Below are 21,677 nucleotides of genomic sequence, written 5' to 3'. Positions count from 1 at the left end.
AATGATATGATGCTTTATAAAATCTCTAATTTATGGATTTTATCTCATAACATATTTTATTCATATTGTATTCCTATTACTGGCAATACTGTTGTGAGATGCATTTTCCTGTTTGTGTTGGCTTTTTGGAAATGACCAGTATTCCTATTGTCAGACATGTTTTATATTTGCTCTGTAACAATGGGATCAATGTTTAGATTGCAGGTACTTCAAAATACTGTACTGTATACTTTCCTATCTATATGATGTTATTTTGTCCCTTCTTATGGAACTTTGTCAAAGTGTCCTGAAAATCATTTTTTGTATTACATAATATTATTAACAGTGCATTTGTTCTAAAGTGTTGTGAATGATTGAATCATTTTTATTGCACTCAAAATGTGTTTTCCCGATGTGTTTGCTGTGCCTTAGCCCTTTCTGGGTCCTAGAGGACACATTGCTCCACATGCTTTTTTAGAAGCTTCATGCCACTCATTTATTGTAGAGTGCCCCCCCCCCCTTGTGTATGAAATAGAGAATGACAAAAGCCTAACTTTTTCCTACAGTGAGGTAATGCTTGACATGATTCAGCCATTTGATACTGTTATGAATGGCAGTACATTTCCAGATTCTATGACATTAAAATATTATTCTAAAACATATATATATATATATATGTTTATATATATATATATATAAACATTTTAAAATAAATTATTATATTTACTATTTGTTTATTTTGGCATTAAGCACAGAACGCAGACTTGTGTGTGTGTGCGCTTACACACACACACACACATTCACCAAACACCAATGTCTGCAGATCTGGTCTGATGGTCTGGTCACTGAGTGAATGAATAATTTAAGTGATGGACCAAGACAGCCAGTTCAGATTAAACTGTGGTACACGTATACACACACCCAAAAAGGGACAGAATCAGCAGTTAAAACAATTCTGTTGAGCAAAGTCTAGGAATCTTTCTGGTTTACGGTATAGGTAGTAATGATTAGATGCTACTTTGCACTTTGCCACAGCAAATTAAATTACTGCATAGAATAGAATCAAATAGAATAGAATATATTTATTGTCATTACACATGTTGTGCACTGAAATTACATGCAAATTTTTAAAAATAAAAGCAATAAAGATATAATATAATTAATATTAAACAGACACATCCCAAGAACGATTTTACTGATCAGTCTTATAAATAAGTATTAATAATATGTTAATCTAGTGGCTTTGATTGAGTTCAGCGATGGCTCTGTGCTATAAACTGTTCCTAAACCTGAAAGTGCCTCAGTGGAGGCAGTACGTCCTGAACAGATTCTCTCTGGTGAAGGCAGGAAAAGGCCATTTACCTCCTGGGCAGTCTTAATGACTCTCTGCAGTGCCTTTCTCTCTGCAGCTGAGCAGCTACTGTATCATACCAAGCTCTATGACACAGTGTGTTCAACAGAGCAATGATAAAAAAAAAAAAAGGCGAACAATATACCAAAGAGTTGATCTTTCTAAGTGTCCTCAGACATGAAAGAAGTTGTTGGGCCTCACTCAAGGCAGTGGAGTTGTTAGTCCTTGTCAAGTTGTTTGTAATCTGAATGAATCTGAAGTGGGAAACCCTCTACACTTCCTTCCCTTCAGTATTTACAGTAAGGAGTAAGGTCTACATGCTGTTGTCTAGAGTCTATAATAAGCTCTTTTGTTTTGATAATATTCTAAGTCAGTTAATTTTCTTTACTGCACCAGCTTACAGACTTCATCCTTGCAGGCTGGCTCATTCTACTGTTCAATAGGTGCAATTATGTTAAATTTGTTAATGTGTTTTTGATAGTGGGCAGAAAATAAATTATTGTAGACAAGAGTGTAGTTTTGCATTTGGATGGTAGGGACATGTCCCTACCAGTATATTTGGAGGACAGAAATGTCCCTAACCAATATTTGAGGAAACCCTTGTTCATTATCTTTGGAGTGAAGTCATATTAGATCATTCTGTTGTGCCTTCCCTGAGGCTACATCTGCAAGAGACATGGTAGCATCTGAAAGTGAGGGGGTGGTCGGAGGCTCGCATCATGTGCAAATGTCATATTTGCTCCCAGACACAGACAAGACCAGAGGTGTCAGTCAGTGTGCTGACAACAATGTGTTATCAGGGCTGTCAATCCATAACTCAAGCATGGCAAAAATTCAGTCTTTCAAATGACTTCCTCCCTTTCCCTTATTGCCTGCACTCCACAGCACGCATAACATAACTTTGTCTACGCCACGTCTTGTCCTTTGTAGATAACATTATTTCACTAAAAAGATCAAGAGACATAAGGAGTTTTTTCACTTGTTGTGGGTAGAACAGCTCGACAAAAAACTGAAACTCACTATAACATTTTTCAAGTTATTGCATTGTTTTCACATTGGTGATTTGATACAATTTCATTGTAAAAATACTTTTTTGCCACTTTAAGATTCAAACTGAGTTTGCAGGGAAGACTGCCTCATTAATCTGTTGGTTAAAAACAGTCCATTAACACAAAACATTAAAGAAAAATACAGAAAACTGTTAGAAGACTGTGCTGTGGTTATAAAATGATGAGTAAATACAGTAGAAAACTGAAAATGTAACTGATTTTCACCAAAAGCCTTCTCTGTGTTATGCTGAACATCTACAAGCTGAAATGTAACATCACTTTATTGCCTTGATGCCAAGACGTTGACCTTTCAGTCTTCAACAGGTGCAACCAAAGTATGTTATTACATTTTTAATAATTCATCTTAATCTGGGAATTTGTTTTAGGAATAGGAACTAGTGACGGTCTTCATTTCTCCCAAACCTTACAATCAGTGTTTGAGTGTGTTTTGGCAGCAGGATAAGAGAAGCCATGTAACAGATTTCCTATTGCACATATGTGACTTGACTTGCTCAGTAGTCCTATGACTGTACAAGAATTTGGCAAACAGGTTGTGCAACAGATATCATGGATGAGGAAGCGTTGACACAATTTAACTTTCTGATAACAACCTGTTAGAGTTTATGTCTGTTGAAAGACCTACTGCCACTATCTCCTGCCACCTTATCTGCCTCTCAGTGCAAACTGTACTTTGATGTACAGACTGCTGATGAGAAACTGTGTAAATGCAATGCTGATCTAAACCAGGACTGAGACACAGTTATTATTATATTAACCCAATAAAACTCTGCATAACAGTAAATGAAGGTTTCAGGAAGGTCAATAAGACTAACTTTATCAGCCTGTTTTGCTTATTTTGAATATCTTGTAGCTTAAATTCGCCTTCTTCTTCTTCTTTAATTGGGATTGCCTAATTTTTCAGGTCTGAAAAACATATCATTTTGTATCAAGGTTCCCAGAAAGAAAAATATTATTTGGTAATATGTTAACTGCGTAGAAAATGGAGGCAATATTAAATTGGTACACTTTTTGCTAAAGCTAGCAACGTGTGAATATGCAAAAGCATTTAATTTGTCAACAAGCAACACAACACTCAATAGAAATGAAGCAATGAGTCAAGCTACAGGCTAATTGCAACAGCAGTACAACCAGAGAAAAGTGAACTATAACATCAATGTTAAGTTTGGTTTCAAAAGAGGCTACTGGTCTTACAGGTCCAATCGACTGCAGCAGCATTCCTCAGAAAACTGAACAACAAAATTGAACATAAATACTGTACTTTACCTAATGCAGGCCAGACATTAGCCTCCTCCTTCTTTACATTTACTCAAGTACTGTACTTAAGTACCATTTTTGAGGTATCTGTACTTTACTGTAGTTGGCTGTTTTCATTTTCTACTACTTCATACTTTGACTTTACTACATTTCAGAGGCAAACATAACACTTTTTACTCCACTACATTAATTTGATAGCTTTAGTTAGTAGCTCAGCATCAGATTAATAATACAGCATACTGTAGCATTTGCTGGGTTAAGAAGGGTCAGGAGACCAGAGCTGGTCTTTTTCTCCTTTATTCACACACCAACAACACAGCACGCCTAACATGACACAGCACTGCTACAACAATCCCACCAACCCTGAACTATATACAGCCTGCCTAGAGGGGCATTATGGGGGATCCTTCCAGGTGCTTCTCCTCTTGGGTATTATGGGGGACCCCGCCAAGTGTCTCTCTGCCCCCAACACTGCACAGCCCCCGCCTGGCTGGTTAAGTGTCCTCAGTAACCACAGTCATAAGTGTCTCGCCATGCCCAGTGCTACAATAAACTATAAGAGATTATTGAGTTATGGTGGGAAATCTATAAGCTACACAGCAGTAGGTAAAGTCATTTAGATTATAAGCATATAAGGTAGATAACACTGGCTCCACCTCTACCACATTAAATGTGATACATGAATATTTATAATTAATAATATGATTTACATTAATGTCAAATGGGATATTAATAATTACTTTTACTTTTGGTACTTTAAGTATATTTTGATTCTAATACTTTTGCACTTTTACTTAAGTAACATTTTTATGCAGGACTTTTACTTGTAAAAGAGCATTTTTACACTATGTTATTGCTGCATTTACTTAAGTAAAGAAACGGAGTACTTCTTCCTCCACTGATAATAAATTATACAGTACTTTCAGAAAGATATTAGAAAATTATTAAGAACTATAACATACAGGTAAACTATTGTTTTAGGTATTGCATTTCCTATATGTGATTTTCTACAGCTAGGCTGTGTAGACTGGTGCTGTGTAGTACTGTGAAGTACTGTACTGCTTATTGTATTGTTTCCTTTTGTCTGTGTGTATGACTGTCAGAGCATCCTGAGATATCCTTTTATTTCGTTGTTACTTCCTACTTTTTTATAATTTTACTGAGATGTTTCTTGTATTTTCAGATAGTTTGCTAATTGTTTGAATGTGTGTAATGCAATGAAACGTTGTTGGTGACACGATATAGGCTCCTATAACTGGGCAGTGTACTTTATTACAAGCTACTGTAGCTCAGATGGGTTTGTTAGGTTGCAAACTTCAAAGGCTTATTTGGCGTGACAGGGACAAAGACTGACCAAACCTTTTGGTGTGAGGTGAGTTTATTTATTTGGAGGACTAAGTTAGATGACTCTTTAGCCTGAAAAAACAACATAACATTAGAAGAAATGTCTGGCTCTGCTGTGGTGGCGTTTTCCTGCTAGCAGATCACTACAGCTAACATCAGGACAGTAGCTGTTACCAGATAGTGACAGTGACAGGGTTATTTTTAGCTCTCACAACTGGGTAAAAGCCAGTGATTTAGCGTATGTCCTGTTACACAGCTTGCTCACAGTAAGTGATTGTAGTACAGTAAGTCAGCAAGTCCGAACTTTAAGTCCAAACTCCTGAGGATGGGAGGACACTGTACCCTCAACATGCAACCGGAACACTAGAATCTTTGCTGACTTTGCTCTGAACAAGATGTACAGTATCTGTGGCTACAATATAATATACAGCTGTAACACTGGCATCCTTGCCAACAGACTACTGTGCTCTGAAGCAGATGTGGCTGCCTGCTAACAGAGCTGGCTTGGTCAGTTAATGAGCACTCACACCTCTGAAAAGGTTGGAACAAATTCTAAATTGGCATTACTTGGATAGGCTAAGTGGTTACTTTCTGAAAAAATTTCAAACTCAATGCCCAAAGATTTGTCTCTGCATGTGTGAACCCTTTTAAGAATCATAGAATACTGAGCTAACTGAAAGGTCCAGGGCCTTAAAGCACAACTCAGTGAGGTCTTCAGGATGGTGATCCAAAATTACATATTGCAGTAGCAAACAACCTGGGCACTCAGTGGGAATTGCAGAGATGCCATTCACCTGATCACAAGTCAGTCTACCATCAAAATTATTCTGAAGTTGTTATTTTAATGTAAAAACATTACATAGCATTGCTTTAAATTTCAATAAAATAAATGTAGCAATGTGGTGGTCGATGTCTGATGTGAGTTAAATTAATTCACAGACAAATCACTAAAATGCAAATGATCATTTATTAGTACAATAATTCAAAAGGAAGTTCAATAATTTGAAAGGCAATTCAACAGCCTGAAAGATAAGGAACAGAATTACTGTCTCTGCAGAGAAATAAATAAAAGTATTAGATAAGAGGATTGTCAAAGAGTCAGTCAGTCATTTTTGGTCATACAGTCCAGTCAGTCCGTCACCCATTCATTCAGCCCTCTCCTGTCTTCCTTCTTTGCCAGCTCCTGTACCATCTAATCTCTCTTCCCTCTCTCTGATTCACTAGTTTTTTATTGTGTCCTCCTGACAGTGTCCATCCCCCCTTCTGTCATCTCTTGCTTTTCATGTCAATTCCCAAACCTAGTTAACAGATCATCTCCAGATCAGGCTGAGCCAGTGAATTAAACAAACAGGCCATGAACCCAAAATGTTCTTACTTGAGCACACACAAACAAATTAACAATTTACAGAGTGAGCTGACAGTATAGAGGGCTTGCAGAGATTAATTATTAATTGACTACTTCATATAGTAACTATATGACATATACACACTCTTACTGTATTCTATTATTATTACATATTTACCGTAGCTTGTTTGTTTGTTTTAACAATGCGATGGATTGGCGACCTGTCCAGGGTGTACCCCGCCTTTGTCCGATTGCTGGCGAGGATACATGACCATACTTCACAGAAGTCTTTATGGTCATACACTCGTTTATTGGAAATCTGTTGGTGATCTGAACACTGCAGCTAGGTCTGATCTCATACTACATCCCAACATCATGGAGGTTTTTTTTAACCAAAGTGAAACACAACAAACAAAACCATTTTATTAAAACTCACATTTATTTGTTTTCAAACTCACCATCTGGTTATAGGCTACTGACTGAACTGACTGACTAAAGAACCTTAACAACTGTCTTTGCTCATTGGAAATATTTTTCTAGAGCTAGCTTATTATTTCCCCCAGTTAATCTACATCATAGTCAGGAGGAGAGTTTGATGTCTTTCAATAATAAACATAATCATTTCCATTCAGTGTGTGGAAGTAAAATGAATGTGATATATTTATTTCACTTACATTTGCCTAAAACATTTGGGTTAATAATCCAAGTTGTATTTATAATGTTTGTTGATATGAGTTATGAGTTAACACAATATCAATAAATGCAGATGCAATAAACAAACGTGTTGCCATCCACAAAGCAGGTTAAAAACAGATACAATCGCCATATAACTGCATGGCAAATCATTGAGCCATCGAGCTCAGCGTGCACGCACGCCCGCTGAGTTCAGTGACTTGCCATATGTAGCCGGAGCTCTGTGCCCGTAGGGTCTGTGGTTATAATGAGTAACCGACATTCAACGTGGTTGGGTTCACTCCGGTTCAGAGGAAGGGGATAGACCGGCCCCCTGCAGGCCCGTCCTGTCCAATCACTCTGCTCTATGTGCGTGTTATGTAATTGGGCCGCCCGCATGTGGCTGAGGGGAGGAAACAAAAAGCGAGTTTGGCAATTCACTCTTTCTAGGAAGGTAGAGGACTAGTGTGTCTGCAGGCGAGGGTAAGGACAAATGGCTCTTTACGTTCCTCTTTTAATTTATATTTCTTTGCAGGATACATAATGCTTATTAATGTGAGTGTAGTCTGCTATATGCACACACAAGTACACACAGAGAGACTGCGTTTGCGCTGACTGGTGTTTGCAGCAACAGCTGAGGTTGTTGTTATCACTGTCCGACAGCATCGCTGCACATGGCTTTATAAAGTCTAGTGAACATATGTGATTATTAATATGAATGGCTGCGGAAATTCTTCAGCTGTCTGTCTGAGCGTCCCTGTGATCGATGTCAATAGCTGTCAACTTCTCCGTGCATTTGATTGGCCAACAGCAGAGTTTCAGTGACGTGTTGACAGGTTGGCAGTAAAGCCCCGCCCCTCTCTGTTCACGGTCAAACTCTCATGATTACTGAGCACTTTATGGTTTGACTCAACAGGAATGTGCAATTTAACTAGAGATGCACTGATTGCAGTTTTCTGGGCCAATTCTGATTATTTATTTTATTTTATTTTTTGTAAGTTTGAACTTTTGATCCAGATTTTCTTTTTTTGTAAGAACTGTAATTGAAATCATGCACAAACATTTTTATACACCGAACAAAATTATAAATGCAACACTTTTTTGTGTTTGCCCCCATTTTTCATGAGCTGAACTCAAAGGTCTACGACTTGTTCTGTGTGCACAAAAGGCCTATTTCTCTCATATTGTTCACAAATCTGTCTAAATCTGTGTTAGGGAGCACTTTTCCTTTGCCGAGACAATCCATCCACCTCACAGTTGTGGCATATCAAGATGCTGATTAGACAGCATGATTATTGTACAGGTGTGCCTTAGACTCAACCCTTTCTGATCCAAAATACATGTCATCTCTGCATCCATCTTGTTTTCAGTACAGCATTTTAGCATGTAGTTTATTCAGCTGGTCAGGTGAAATCAGATACATCTTTTATGTACAGCCATTGTTGGGGTCTGACACACACATGCAAAACTATTTTCCAATCAAACTGCAGAGCAGTTCACCGAATACAGGTGACACAGTAGTGAGAAGAGTTAGAATGAAGCCATGTTGAGATGTTTCCCTTTCTGTCTCAGGCTTGTCTTTTTATCAGCATGTCTTAATCGGTCAACACCATCCAATGAACCCAGATGATTTGTTTTATAATAAATGTCATAAAGCACTTTTTTTAACATCAGTCATGATAATAGAGACTTTCCCTAAACACAACAAAACACAGACACACACACTTTTTCATTCAAAAACATTTTTTTTCACAACAACAGATGGTGCAAACATAACATTTGTTCAGAAACACAAATCAGAATCAGGCATACATTGAACCAGCAGCAGATGGTGCTATCGTAACACACAACTCAGAGGAGAGACAGCGGATACATCAACAAACTGATTCATTATCCTGTGTGAAAAATCTGAACACGCCATGCCAAACATAATGCATGTTTTCCTTGAGCAAGTTTAGAAACAGTTACATTGATCATCATGGATAAAACACAAATTAAATCGGTTAAAGTGAAATGCTAATCAGGGGCACGCATCTCTGTGCACAGTTGAAACAGGAAATCGGGCTTATTCATGTGGGGCACTATCACACATTTCATAGCTGACGGTATTATTCAACATGCTGAGAGGCTGAGAAATAAATATAAATTATCATTACAACCTTGCTAAAACTCAAAACTAATGCTGGCCTAAGACTTTTGCACAGTATTGTATATTACACCATAAGGAGTTATCGCATTTATAATTGATAGGATGGACACATCAGTGACAATTAATAGAGGACACTTGCTTCCCTTGGCAGCTTTCCAGGTGACATGGTGTCAGACTGCAGTTTAAATATGAAGGAGTCAGAGGGAATGATGTGTGTTATGAAGGCCCCTGCAATCACAGACAGGTCGTACCACAGCAAGGCCTCAGAATGTAGCCGTCTTTTCCCCTGCACAGCCACCTATACAGTAACACTTTGCATAATGCTTTGCATTGAAACATTGTCCCTTTCTGTACACTGGTAAAATAGGAAAGAAAAAGTGGTAACTGGTACAGTAACCAGTTTACAACACTATGTAATAAAACAACAGTTTGTTGAATGTATTACTTAAAATTTGTCTTGAATAATTATTTGAATATTTCTCACATATACTGTTAAATAGGCATTTGTTTGCATATAGAAAATGTTCAGAATAACCCAAACTCTGTGAGCTTTGGCATGAAATGTGTGCACACAGGTAACATACCTAACAGCAGCACAGACATGTTCTGTCTTGTCTGAACTTTGTGTATTCTGAAATCAGCCAATTGATTAACTGATGTTCATGATCTCTTTAAAAAAAAGACTTGAACAAATTAATGCTTTTCATTTCATTCATAATATTATATGTAAGAAAACTGTGACCTCCCACCCCAAACAATCACTTTTATATAAAAGTGTTGGTCTGTATACTTTGCTTGTTCTGCTCACATATATTTTCTGTTTGTCCTTGTTTGTGTTAATGTCTCTCCAGAACACCAGTGAGGTGAGAGAATGAAGATTGCGGTGATTGGTCAGAGTGTGTTTGGCCAGGAGGTGTACAAGGAGCTGAGGAAGGATGGTCACATCATTGTAGGAGTCTTCACCATCCCTGACAAGGATGGCAAGGCAGACCCACTTGGTGAGAGCTTGACTGACTGGGATCTCCACACTAGCACTTTTCCATAAAATATTATTGGCTTCCCTCTGTCATTAAAGCCACATCTATTGTGAGTTTCCAGACAAAATAAACATTTCGAGGCAGAAGGCCGCCCACCAAGAGCCGGGGTCTGTCGGAGGTTTCTTCCGTTAAAGGGAGTTTTTCCTCCCCACTGTCGCCAAGTGCTTGCTCAAGGGGGATTTGTTGGGTTTTCCCTATGTAATAATATTGATAACAGTAAGGTCTAGACCTTACTTTGTAAAGTGTCCTGAGATGACTTTTGTTGTGATATGGCGCTATACAAATAAAATTTGATTTGATTTGATCCTTTTCCTCACAGCCACAGAAGCAGAGAAGGATGGCGTGGCCGTCTTTAAGTTCCCTCGCTGGCGTGTGAAGGGCCAGGCCATCCCGGAGGTGGTGGCTCAGTACAGGGCCACTGGTGCCGAGCTCAACGTCCTGCCCTTCTGCTCCCAGTTCATCCCTATGGAGGTCATCGACCACCCAAAACATGGCTCCATCATCTACCACCCCTCCCTGCTCCCTCGGCACAGAGGAGCCTCTGCTATCAACTGGTGAGTGTGATGTCATGTTCATCAGGTCAGAAGGGGGAGGGTGTATGGTGACAAGTCCAGTCTTTTACTTGCTCTCTCTGATCACATAGGACCCTGATTCATGGTGACAAAAAAGGTGGTTTCACAGTGTTCTGGGCTGATGATGGACTGGACACTGGACCGATCCTGCTACAGAGGGAGTGTGATATTGAACCCAATGACACTGTCAACTCAATTTACAAGAGATTCCTCTTCCCAGAGGGAGTCACGGGCACAGTAAGTGTGGTGAAGGCGCAAGGCATTTTGGGTGGAAAAAAAACACAAGCTAAGGTAGTGTGGAAAAGCACTCCAAGCTAATCACATCATAGATGTGAACTCTCACCAAAGGCCTTCACCTGTGAAACACAACGGGGACAGCTCCTTTTGATTTGGGACCAAGTTGCTGCCCCATGTGAAGGAATCTTGGAGTATCTCGGAGTCTTGTTCATGAATGAGGGTAAAATCGAGCGTGAGACTGACAGGCGGATAGGGGCAGCATTTGCAGTAATGCAGACAGTGTTCCAGACCATTGTGGTAAAGAAGGAGCTGAGCTGAAAGGCAAAGCTCTCAATTTACCAGGTAGTCTATGCTCCAACCCTCATCTATGGTCACGAGCTGTGGGTAGTGACCAAAAGAATAAGTTTGTGAATACAAGTGGATGAAATGAGTTCCCTTCGTAAGGTGGCCAGACTTACCCTTAGAGATAGGGTGCAGAGTTCAGACATCCCTCTGCTCCTTCACATCAAAAGGAGTCAGTTGAGGTGGTTTGGGTATTTTATCAGGATGCCTCCAGGGTGTCTCCCTTTGGAGGTCTTCTGAGCATGTCTAACTGGTAGGAGACCCTGAGGCATGCCCAAAACACGCTGGAGAGATTATATTTCTCTGTTGGCCTGGGAACTTCCCAGAATCCTGCCAGAGGAGCTGGAATATGTCATCGAGGAGAGGGATGTCTGGACTATCTTACTGAACCTGCTGCCACCATGACCTAACCCAGGATAAGCAAATGATAATGGATGGATGGATGCTTTTGTCTTGCCTCAGAGGTTGAAGTTGTGATGCATAGTGCATTATTACTGACTCCAGCAGACAGTCAGGACTGCAGAAAGAATCATCGATGCCAGCCTGCCCTCCATGGAGGACCTGTACACCTCACGGGTCAAAAGGAGGGCAGAGAAGATTTACAGAATGGACAGTTGTTATGTAAATTATGTGATTTGAAGTAAATGGACAAAGGAATTCAAAAAGTACCAGGATGAATAAAACATTTGCAGTCATTTACAGTCCAAAGTAGAAGGAGCAATTTTTCTCTTCAATAGCAACACTAACAGGTGAATACAGGAAAGAGTCCAGTTATAAATCCTCCTGCTTGTCTATTTTCAGCTTCCTGCAGTTCCAACACGACAAACGCTGTGATGGCAAAGTCCATATAAAGAGCATTACTGTTTTGTAATGTCACTGCACTGTTGTGCTTCCAGGTGGAAGCAGTGAGGCTGATAGCAGAAGGGAAGGCCCCAAGGATCACCCAGCCACAGGAGGGAGCCACTTATGAGTGCATCCAGAAGAAAGACAATGCTAAGGTAATACACACCAAGATCCAGGCAGATCACTTCCCACTGTATTATAATCCAGTTTATTTTTAAGAAGTATCTCAAGTTTGCATAGAGCCTGTGACATTCATCAGTCAGGGTTTCTGCAGGTCCTTAAAAAGTCTAAAATTCAATCATCAGAATTTTAGACCTTAAAAAGTTTTTATAGGTCTCAAATACAATTTTGATAGGTCATAAAAACGGATCATGCTCGGTTAAGTTGATTATTTTAACGCTGATTTAATGTTACTTCTACAATGTCACATTAACTTAAGTTGTGCTTTTATGTGTTTTTGGCAAAAGTTTCAGTGACAAAGTCATACTGCCTTGATACACTGGCTCAGTGTTGTAGTTCATTCTCATCAGTTAATATTTGTGACACTGTAATAAAACTACAAAACTAAACCAACTTGTATCCAGAACATTTGCAAACTTGCAGCGGGAATTGCTTGCACACACAGTAACCGTCTTGATTAATACTGTGTGCAGGACTTGAAAGTAAATAGGTAGGCTATTTAACAAAATCTAATAAAAACAGAATATAAATCTAAACATGTTCCAGAAAATAACTGCTACACTAATTAAAACTTAAAACAAAATTTGAGATCCAAGATTCCAAAATAAATCTGCATAAACATCATTAATTGTATAATCTGTGATTACTTGTCTGAACCACAATTCATTACTTGCTAAAAATGTAGGAAATTAAATCAGTGTGATTTATAATTGTCATTGTGTGAGCAGGTCATAGCTGTTATCATCAGCAGGTAAAGTCAGTCAGACTGCAGGTTGTGCACTGCTGTCAAACACTACAGGTGGTGGGTCAGTGGGAGTGGTACAAACAGGGTTTGTGATAACGTGGGCTGTTAGATGCTGCTTCAAGCCAAACCTTCTCTGGGGTAATTCACAACCCAGAAGTAGGTCTTAAATTACATTCAAAGTGGTCTAAAAAAACATATTAAAAAGCCTTAAATTGAACTTGAAACCCCGATGTACCTCAGTGCAGCTGTAAAGTCCTTTGTGTTGATGACTTCTGAGCAGATGTGAATTGATTTTAAGGGAACTACAAAGATAGAACTGATGAAGTACTATGCTGTCACCTGGTGATTAAAGGTTTAAGGATTAAGCCTTTAAGGTTGTCCATGCAAATTCTGTCATAGTATGCTGATAAAACGTAGAAGAAGGCATCTGGACGTAGTTTTAGGTAGAAGACGTTTTACCTCTCATCCAACAGGCTGAACTGATGACGCATCTTGGATGAGAGGTGAAATGTCTTCTACCTAAAACTATGTCCTGATGCCTTGTTCTGTGTGTTTTTTTAAGCTTTTAAGGTTACAAAACTTTTGTGACTGAGATGACAGAGGTTAACAACAGTTTCCCAGATTTTCTCAGATTTTTGCATGTTACATCAGAAAAGATAATGTTAACAGCTGTTTGTGTTTGTTGCCAGATTGACTGGAACCAGAGTGCTGAGGCTCTCCACAACTGGATCAGAGGAAACGACAAAGTGCCAGGTGCCTGGGCAGAGGTTGATGGACAGGTAACAGGACACTCTAACACTGAGAGTTTTCTTTTCCCTCTACTGGATATGCTGTTATAAATAAAATCATATTTTTTATTCAAATGCATGTTTAAGCATGAAAATTAGTTTTAAAACAATGAAGTAAGGTCTCAAAGAAAGAGCATTGTCTGGTGATGTCAGCATTTAACACAGAGCTCCTCCAGTAATACTTAAGACCGGCATTTTGTGGACTGAGTACTTGCTCGGGCTCCTATACTGTGGAATGGTCTGCCACGGGAGATTAGATCACTTCTCAAAACGCATTTGTATTCATGGGCCTTTGACAATTTTATTGATTGATGTATTTGTTTGGTTTTTTTTTGCATTTTTGTTGTTATTTTATTGTGTAGATGTGTTTTATCTGATTTTATGTATTTTTATTATTTTTTATGTTTTACTGGAAAGCACCTTGTAATGCAGGTTTAGGAAGGTGCTATATAAATAAATTTTGCTTGCTTGCTTGCTTGCACTGGATATACAGTATTTGATTTTAAAAAAAGGCTTTTCTTATTGGCATGAGAGATTTCAGTAATCCCCTGTTTACAAAATTTAAGGGATGGTGCATTCATATAGAATATGTTCAAATGTAATCATTTTTAGTGATTTATGGAGACTGTAGCTGTGAGTGTCTGTTCAACACAGCAGAGAAGGAGAGAGAGAGAGAGATGGTGCAATTTGGCTGCTGTCCAAGTTTTATTTCGACTAGGCAGTCACAAGAACAACTTGGTTGTGCTTTACCTTAATCATAACCTGAAACTGTAAAGAACAGACTGCTGTAGTACTTGTTAAACTGTAGCTAGTCTTGTAATAAATATGTTTTGATCTTGTGTCGTGTTCATTTTCTTTATCACCAGTCTCTGCATTGATGTTTTGATTGTGAGAGTTCTAGTGGCTTCATTCATTCACTTTATTAGTATCAGAGAAGACACCTTTATTTTTCACTCGGATGATGGACATCTGTGCATTAATTAATAAGCCATTGTGATGTCCTGTGTCTCTGTTCCTGTAGAAAGTGACTTTCTATGGCTCCACTCTAGTGGAGAACAACACCACAGCTACCGGTCAGCCATTGGAGATCCCTGGAGCCAGCCGACCCGGCATCGTCACCAAGGCGGGCCTGGTGCTATTTGGCAATGATGGCAAGGCGGTAAGTGTGGTTATTAAAGGATAAGGTGTGTCATTTTCTATATTAACAGTATTGTCATCACTCCCCATTTGTCATGAAAAAACATCTCACCCAGAACAGCGGTAGGTTTCCCTGATGTGATTTTAATCACTTTTGAACAACAGACATCAATCGCACAGGTGAACAAGTTAATTCAGGACTGACACACTGACAGACATTAACAGTGAGTAGAGGCAACTCAGTGTGGGTTTTAGTCTTTGTATGGAGATTGCTGAAAGTACTATTAATATAGAAAATGACCGGCCTTATCCTTTAAAGTTGGAGGGCGCTAGAATACTAGCAAAGAGAAAATCTAGATTACAATCTTGGTTGGGAGTGATATTTGGGGTGCTGTGTATTCAGTCTTAAGGATCCTACCTTGTATGTTTCAGAAGTAGGGTTCTCCTACTCATTCATTCATTCATATCATATCAGTGATTTAAACTTACAAACTTAAACTTTTTGAAACAGGGCCTCCAGTATTTGGATCAAGTAGCTTCTTTAAAAATATAATGAGTCAGATTGCTTACAGCTGTTATTTCAGTGTGACAGATACACATTTAATCAACACTTACTGCAGGTAGATACCTATTGAATCAGACTAGATATTGGTAGATATCCACAATTATTGCACTTGGACCAGTGCTGTAGTCCGAGTTCAGTCCGAGTCAGCAAAAAAATAATCTGAGTGAAGTTCGAGTTGAGTCTCTTTTACCAAGATCTACATTAAAAACATTTGACACAGCTCTCACCATTTTATATTCCAAACCTTCTAACAGTGTACTGTATTGCAGAGGTCACAATAGACTTTCTCATTGTCTATCATTTTGACTGGCAGTGTCATAAAAATGTATTATTACTCCAACTTAATTTTCATTTTTTTATATCTAAAGCATTTAATTTTCATTTTATTTTCTTAAATAATTAATATACAAAATAAGCTCATGTGCAGCCACTTTTCATGTCAACACCACATAAAGCAGATGACTTTTTTTTGGCAGTGACAACAAAGGCCACAAAAAATACTGCGACCAGTTTGTGTAAACAAGTTTGTGTGTAAACAAACAATATGAACATTGCAATTTTACAAAATTAGACAATTACCATTAAAAAATGTATTGACAAGAAGGTAGGCTAACTGAATTGAACTCAGCTGAGCAGCTGTAGCCTGGTGCAGAGGTGATTGTCACTAGGTTTCTCATGGCCCTTCTCAAAGCTGAATCCGCATTTTGCTGCCACACTGGACACTGGAATTGCCAGCTCCACTTCAGCCAAAGTTTTGAAGTTGGGAAATATTTCTCACCAGAAGTGATTAGATGTTCCTCTGAAAATGAGATTTCCCGATCATGACACACTCACTTCACCAGAAGGAATTCACTGCATGCGCTCCTTCTGTACCAGAGGCACAGCTGCACCTCTCTGTGATCCGTAGTGGTCACAGGCGTGCTCCGTTGCCTCCAGTCCATGGCCCTTAAACGGGCTGTCAGCTCCCACATAGCAAGGTGCATTGAGTAGGTCTCGTCCACTGCATCGGTTCCTCTTTTTTTCAAAAATTTTTTTTTAAATTTGTTTATTAATGTCATAGCAATCATTTAGGCTTTTTAGTAGCCTATAACCTAACTTTATGTTTGTGTAAATTGCCGGCTGTGTTCTAATCTGCCAAAATGATGGACAGCCTTCTTCTGCCATTAATAAAAGAAATTCCATCAATGTGAAAAATGTTTGATTAATGGAACCTGTGTATTGTATCACCATATTGCTTGGCAACATGGTCACATAAAAATCATTTATAGAAAGGCAGAGTGTATGTTTGATAGAAGTGGATACCACGTATACATCAGGGTGTGAATGAACGGGTTTTAATATCAGTATCTTATGCCAAATTATTATAGCCTATTACAAATATATATGTAGGCTGTATGGATATATTTATACCTAATCCCTTAAGGTTAAGGCTGTCAGCTCTTTAAAACAAATAACCCAATAGGCAGTAGCCTACACAGTTTGGATCCACATGTGCTCACACTTGAGCATGTTTTGTGAAAAGGATGAAATACTTAGTAGGCTGTTTTTCTCTCTCTCTCTTTCTCTAATGCACACTCTGGTGCACAGAATTTGCACCCGTGAGTGTTTGTGTGTTTTGTCCAATAATACACTGATAATGTGGACTGTTCAGTGACAGTTTAGTGTCCACTACAGACCCTGTCTACAAAAGACAAGTGACAGAACAAAACTTAGATCAACCAAATGTCAGATGTAAATAGCAGCAGCAGAAACAGACTTTACATTTAACATAGAACAAGTGATGCTGCGATGTTTTACATGTGAGCGATCAGCTGTAGGCCTACATGGTGCAAATGGAGCACAGGATGGCCAAAAACATGGGCATATGCTGACCAGCTGCGAGCTCTATGTACAGTCACCGTGTTCACTCCTGCTGGTTGACATGTAAGCCAACATGAAGCAGGAAGAGCTCAGTGAACAATCAGTATGTGTTGGAGACAGTTTAATACTTTTGAGTGGAGAACATTAATTTTGTTATAGCTTAACAAGGCATTTGATGACTGGTCATGACAAATATTGAGAGGGGACAAATTTCCATTTTTTTCATATTTTTTTTTCGGGGGGGGGGGGGCCCTGTGGAGATTATGCCCTAGTATTGGATGTGTAACTTTGGTCATGACAGGTTACTGAGGAGCTTCTTCCTCCTCTGACAGACACCCCAGATCAAATGAATGATGATGTGGTTTTTGGCCTTGATATGAAAATGTGTCTGTGCAGCTGATGAGTGAGTTATATTCATGAGATGTTGTTAAACACTTGTGATTGAAGCTTAATAACACAATACTGCAAACTTCAATACACATTAGCACACTGGTGCATATGTAAATCTGCAGAAGGTAACAATTCTCAACAAACACAGAGGCTTCTTATTAGATCAAATGTAACTGCCATCATATTTACATTTATGATTTATTAAATTGTATGATCTTTTAAGCACCATGTAACTTTGAAAAGAACCTATGAATCTTCCCAAATGCTTCATGAAAGCTGTTGTTACTCCTACAGTGTTGCACTACAAAATACAGGATGCGATAGCGATAATACAAAAGATGACAGTGATGCATTTTTGCCATTCATGTTTATACCTGAATGTGTTTTTTCAACCTTTATATTTTCATGTTTACATATTGTAGGTGACTTACAACTGGTTCATAATATGACTGAAATTTAGCTGAAGGAAAATAATGCAACCCCTATACAATATAAAAACATAACATGTAAAACATTTTTACAGTGCAACATACAGTAGGTATCACTACTTGACATATCATGTACTACAGTTGTGTGTGTATTAGGGCTGGGATCGTGTACACGCTGGCCATACCATAGCCTAACCCTAGGCAACATTCGACTCACCCAACCCCTTGCTTAGTATCCTGTTATAAGGAGAAACCTTTCTCTTTATAACAAGACCGTTTTCTCATTTTTATGAGATACATTCATGTTAAAACTTGATTTTTCTTGTTATGACATACTGTATTTTCTTCTTATAACAACATAGGCTACTCTTTTTTTTCTCATAATAATGTGAACCTTGCACATCTTGGACTGAGTGAAGCACACAGGCGCTCACTTTGAACAATATACTCATTCAGTTTAGCTCTTTCTCTCATCAACGCCTCCCATTTCAACTTTAAATACAATGACCAGCGTTGCTCTTAGGAGGTGCACCCCAGCCGGTCCTTGAGAATCACTGATCTGACACTTAAATCCATGTACAATAATTGGTCCACAAAATAACACATGAATGCAGCTTATGAGCAAATACCTTACACATGTCCCAATTATGTTTCAGGCATTACTGACAATGGGTGAAGTCAGTGTGTGGCTGCTGTTCCTCACACCAACCTGCATAGGCCTCATGTTAGGGAGCAGAAATGATATGATCCACTTTAGGGGTGTGTTATATCATATTGGATAGCTCCTTGGGCCAAACATTTGAATCTCTATACTATATGTTGACCATGCAATGAATACCAGACACAGTGGCCTAATACTTGAGCAAGATAATAAAAAAAATTGTACACATGGTGGTTACAGGGTTAAGGCTACAGCTGCCACTGCTCATATAGCTATATCATTTTCCACCCTTAACTAAAGTGTTCATAGTTCAGCTCTGTGGATCACACAGACCAACCAGCCTTCGCCCCACTAGAGAGTAAAGGAGGATACTTCCTGTCAAACTCAGGTGTGAATACCAGATTTATGGGGAAATCACGTGACTTCAATCGAAACCCATGTGGCACCCATTGTATATATGGGGAGACCGAGCTACAGTAAAAATGTATGGCAAAGGGCGTAGCTGGAGTGCGGCAGAATTGTTTAACACACTGCAGTCCTCACCTGAAGCCAGGGAGCAGGATCTGCATTGGGCCGTGGATTTGCAGGAGCCTTTGTTAGTGGACAACGAGGAAGAGTTTCCCTCACCAGCATATGGCCCACCTACCACTGTGGTGACTTTGGCTTGCTACTCGCCATCCCCAGACACCCCGACCACTACACCGACCAGTCCTACACTGAGAGAGGAAGTGGTGGATGATTGGAGTAAGGCCAACATCTACATCCCACCTGACTCTGCCCTCGGCTCTGCAGCTGCTGCAGTAGAGTGCACGGAGGAAGCTGAGGGTTTATTGAAACCAGATATGCTCCAAAGTATTAAACTGACTTTGGTGGAGATATTTAAGATACTGATCACCGCTCATGTACAATCAATGTACAGAGTAAGTGCTAAGGAGGAGCCGTCTAAACACAGCTTTTCAAATCCTCTACCTAAATGGTATTTTAACGTCCATTTTCACATGCTTGTAGAAAAACTGTGGGTCCTGGAGTTCATTCCAACTGTTCTGGAAATTCTGAAACTGGAAGGCGTTGATCCACACCCTAACTGTGTCCCTTCTTTATGAACTAATGGAGGTTGGGCATATTTATGCTGGTCTGAATCACCTGGAAGATACTGTGTAAAGTTCTCTGAGAAGCCAAAACTCACTGGTAGAAAAAATAAGCAGCTGTATCAGGTGCAAACCCGAACAGATCAAAGAATGCGGTTGTATTATCACACTACACAGTAAGGGTGAGCCAGTGAGCTCCAGGCCTCGTGGAGGGATCAGTGTTCACAATTAAATAAGCAGGTCTCTTTAATCCTTCTGGTAACAGATCACAGGACCACAGACAACAAGTGATCTCCAAAATGTTCCAACTTGTGATTATTCATTTTTATGGTAGAGGATGCACTGGTTTCCAGCATTGTATTTGTCAGCCAATATCTGAGGTTTTGTGTTCATTTCAAGTACTGCTGGTGTGGATGGGTACAAAATGAGTGTTTAGTTTAGTCTGAAATAACCCATAAAAGCCATGACATTGGACAAGTAAGGCTATGATTTTTTGTACAGTGTTTCTCACCACCGGGGACACTCTCAGTCTCTTTACATAGGGACTAGTAGATTTAATGTGTAACTGGAAATTACTGTCCGCTGCATACATTAAAACAAACTCATCTCTCGCCTGAGTGAGTTTCACCTTAAATTCCACACAGTTGAGAAGCAGGTGCTCGCAAAAGAACATGTGTAACAGGCCCGCTACTTCAAATTTTCGAGATTGCGCGCTCTAACGATGAGCCCTCTGTCGGGTCCTTCTGCAGCTACAGTGAGAGAATCCATTTGCCCTGCAGTGTCTAAAATAAACCAGCAGAAAACTGGTTAATCAGGGTGTTTTCTGAATAACTCAAAAGTGTTTCTAGCAGAACACGATAGGAGTGTGTTGCGCTAGACTGAGAAATGAGCTTATCCCCAATCATGATGTCACATTGTAGAAAAATGGTATTTAATGGATAATTAATTATCCCGACTGCTGCGTCTGCAGGGATGTCTCCCCCATCACCTGTGGTTATCCTCCATTCTTACATAATTACATTCTTAAATTATTATCTTCTACACCACACAAGTAATATACTAAAGAATTATTACAAAGTGTTAACATTCATACACCACACCCACAATGTTCCATCTGGTTAATCATTGAGCCTGTTCTTGCATATATCTTGATTGACACATACCTTTATATTTATGTTTAAACTCGTCAATTCTATTACTATTTTTTTATGTCCACACTTAAATTATTCCATAGTTTTACCCCACTTATGGAAATACAAAATCTTTTTTTGGTTGTACGTATAGCATGAATTTTTAAATTTAACTGACCCCTTAAATTGTATCCCCCATCCCTTTCATTAAATAGTTTTTGAATTCCACCAGGTAATAAATTGTTCCTGGCTTTATACAAAAACACAGCAGTCTTATATCCCACTAAATCAAAAAATTTTAACAATTTAGACTGTATGAAAGCCACATTGGTGTGATCCCTATACCCCATCTTATGCACAATTCTTATCACTCTTTTTTGTAATATATACAATGGTTGAAGTGAGCTTTTGTATGTATTGCCCCAGTTTTCAACACCATACTCTAAGTATGGTAAAATCAATGAAGAATACAAAATGCGTAGTGCTTTCCCGTCCAAAATATATCTAACC

At 39.1% G+C, this 21,677-nt stretch overlaps 1 protein-coding gene across 2 annotated transcripts in view; it reads left to right on the top strand.

The window, feature by feature from the left end:
- The first annotated feature begins 7,398 nt into the window (after positions 1-7,398).
- LOC109970592 (cytosolic 10-formyltetrahydrofolate dehydrogenase-like) overlaps positions 7,399-21,677 on the top strand; it is a 59,450-nt gene continuing 45,171 nt past the window's right edge. The window contains exons 1-7 of one of the 2 annotated variants that reach the window (XM_020618260.1): positions 7,399-7,498; positions 10,024-10,162; positions 10,521-10,755; positions 10,845-11,010; positions 12,249-12,350; positions 13,810-13,899; positions 14,930-15,067. In XM_020618260.1, the coding sequence (XP_020473916.1) occupies positions 10,036-10,162; positions 10,521-10,755; positions 10,845-11,010; positions 12,249-12,350; positions 13,810-13,899; positions 14,930-15,067 (858 nt within the window). In that variant the 5' untranslated portion in view covers positions 7,399-7,498; positions 10,024-10,035. Of the gene's footprint in view, positions 7,499-10,015; positions 10,163-10,520; positions 10,756-10,844; positions 11,011-12,248; positions 12,351-13,809; positions 13,900-14,929; positions 15,068-21,677 lie in introns of both variants that reach the window. The other variant, XM_020618259.1, reaches the window with a different exon arrangement.

The sequence above is a fragment of the Monopterus albus genome, unplaced genomic scaffold (genome assembly GCF_001952655.1).
Source record: "Monopterus albus unplaced genomic scaffold, M_albus_1.0 scaffold203.1, whole genome shotgun sequence".
Classification (NCBI taxonomy): domain Eukaryota; kingdom Metazoa; phylum Chordata; class Actinopteri; order Synbranchiformes; family Synbranchidae; genus Monopterus; species Monopterus albus.
This window is presented reverse-complemented; position numbering and strand designations above follow the sequence as displayed.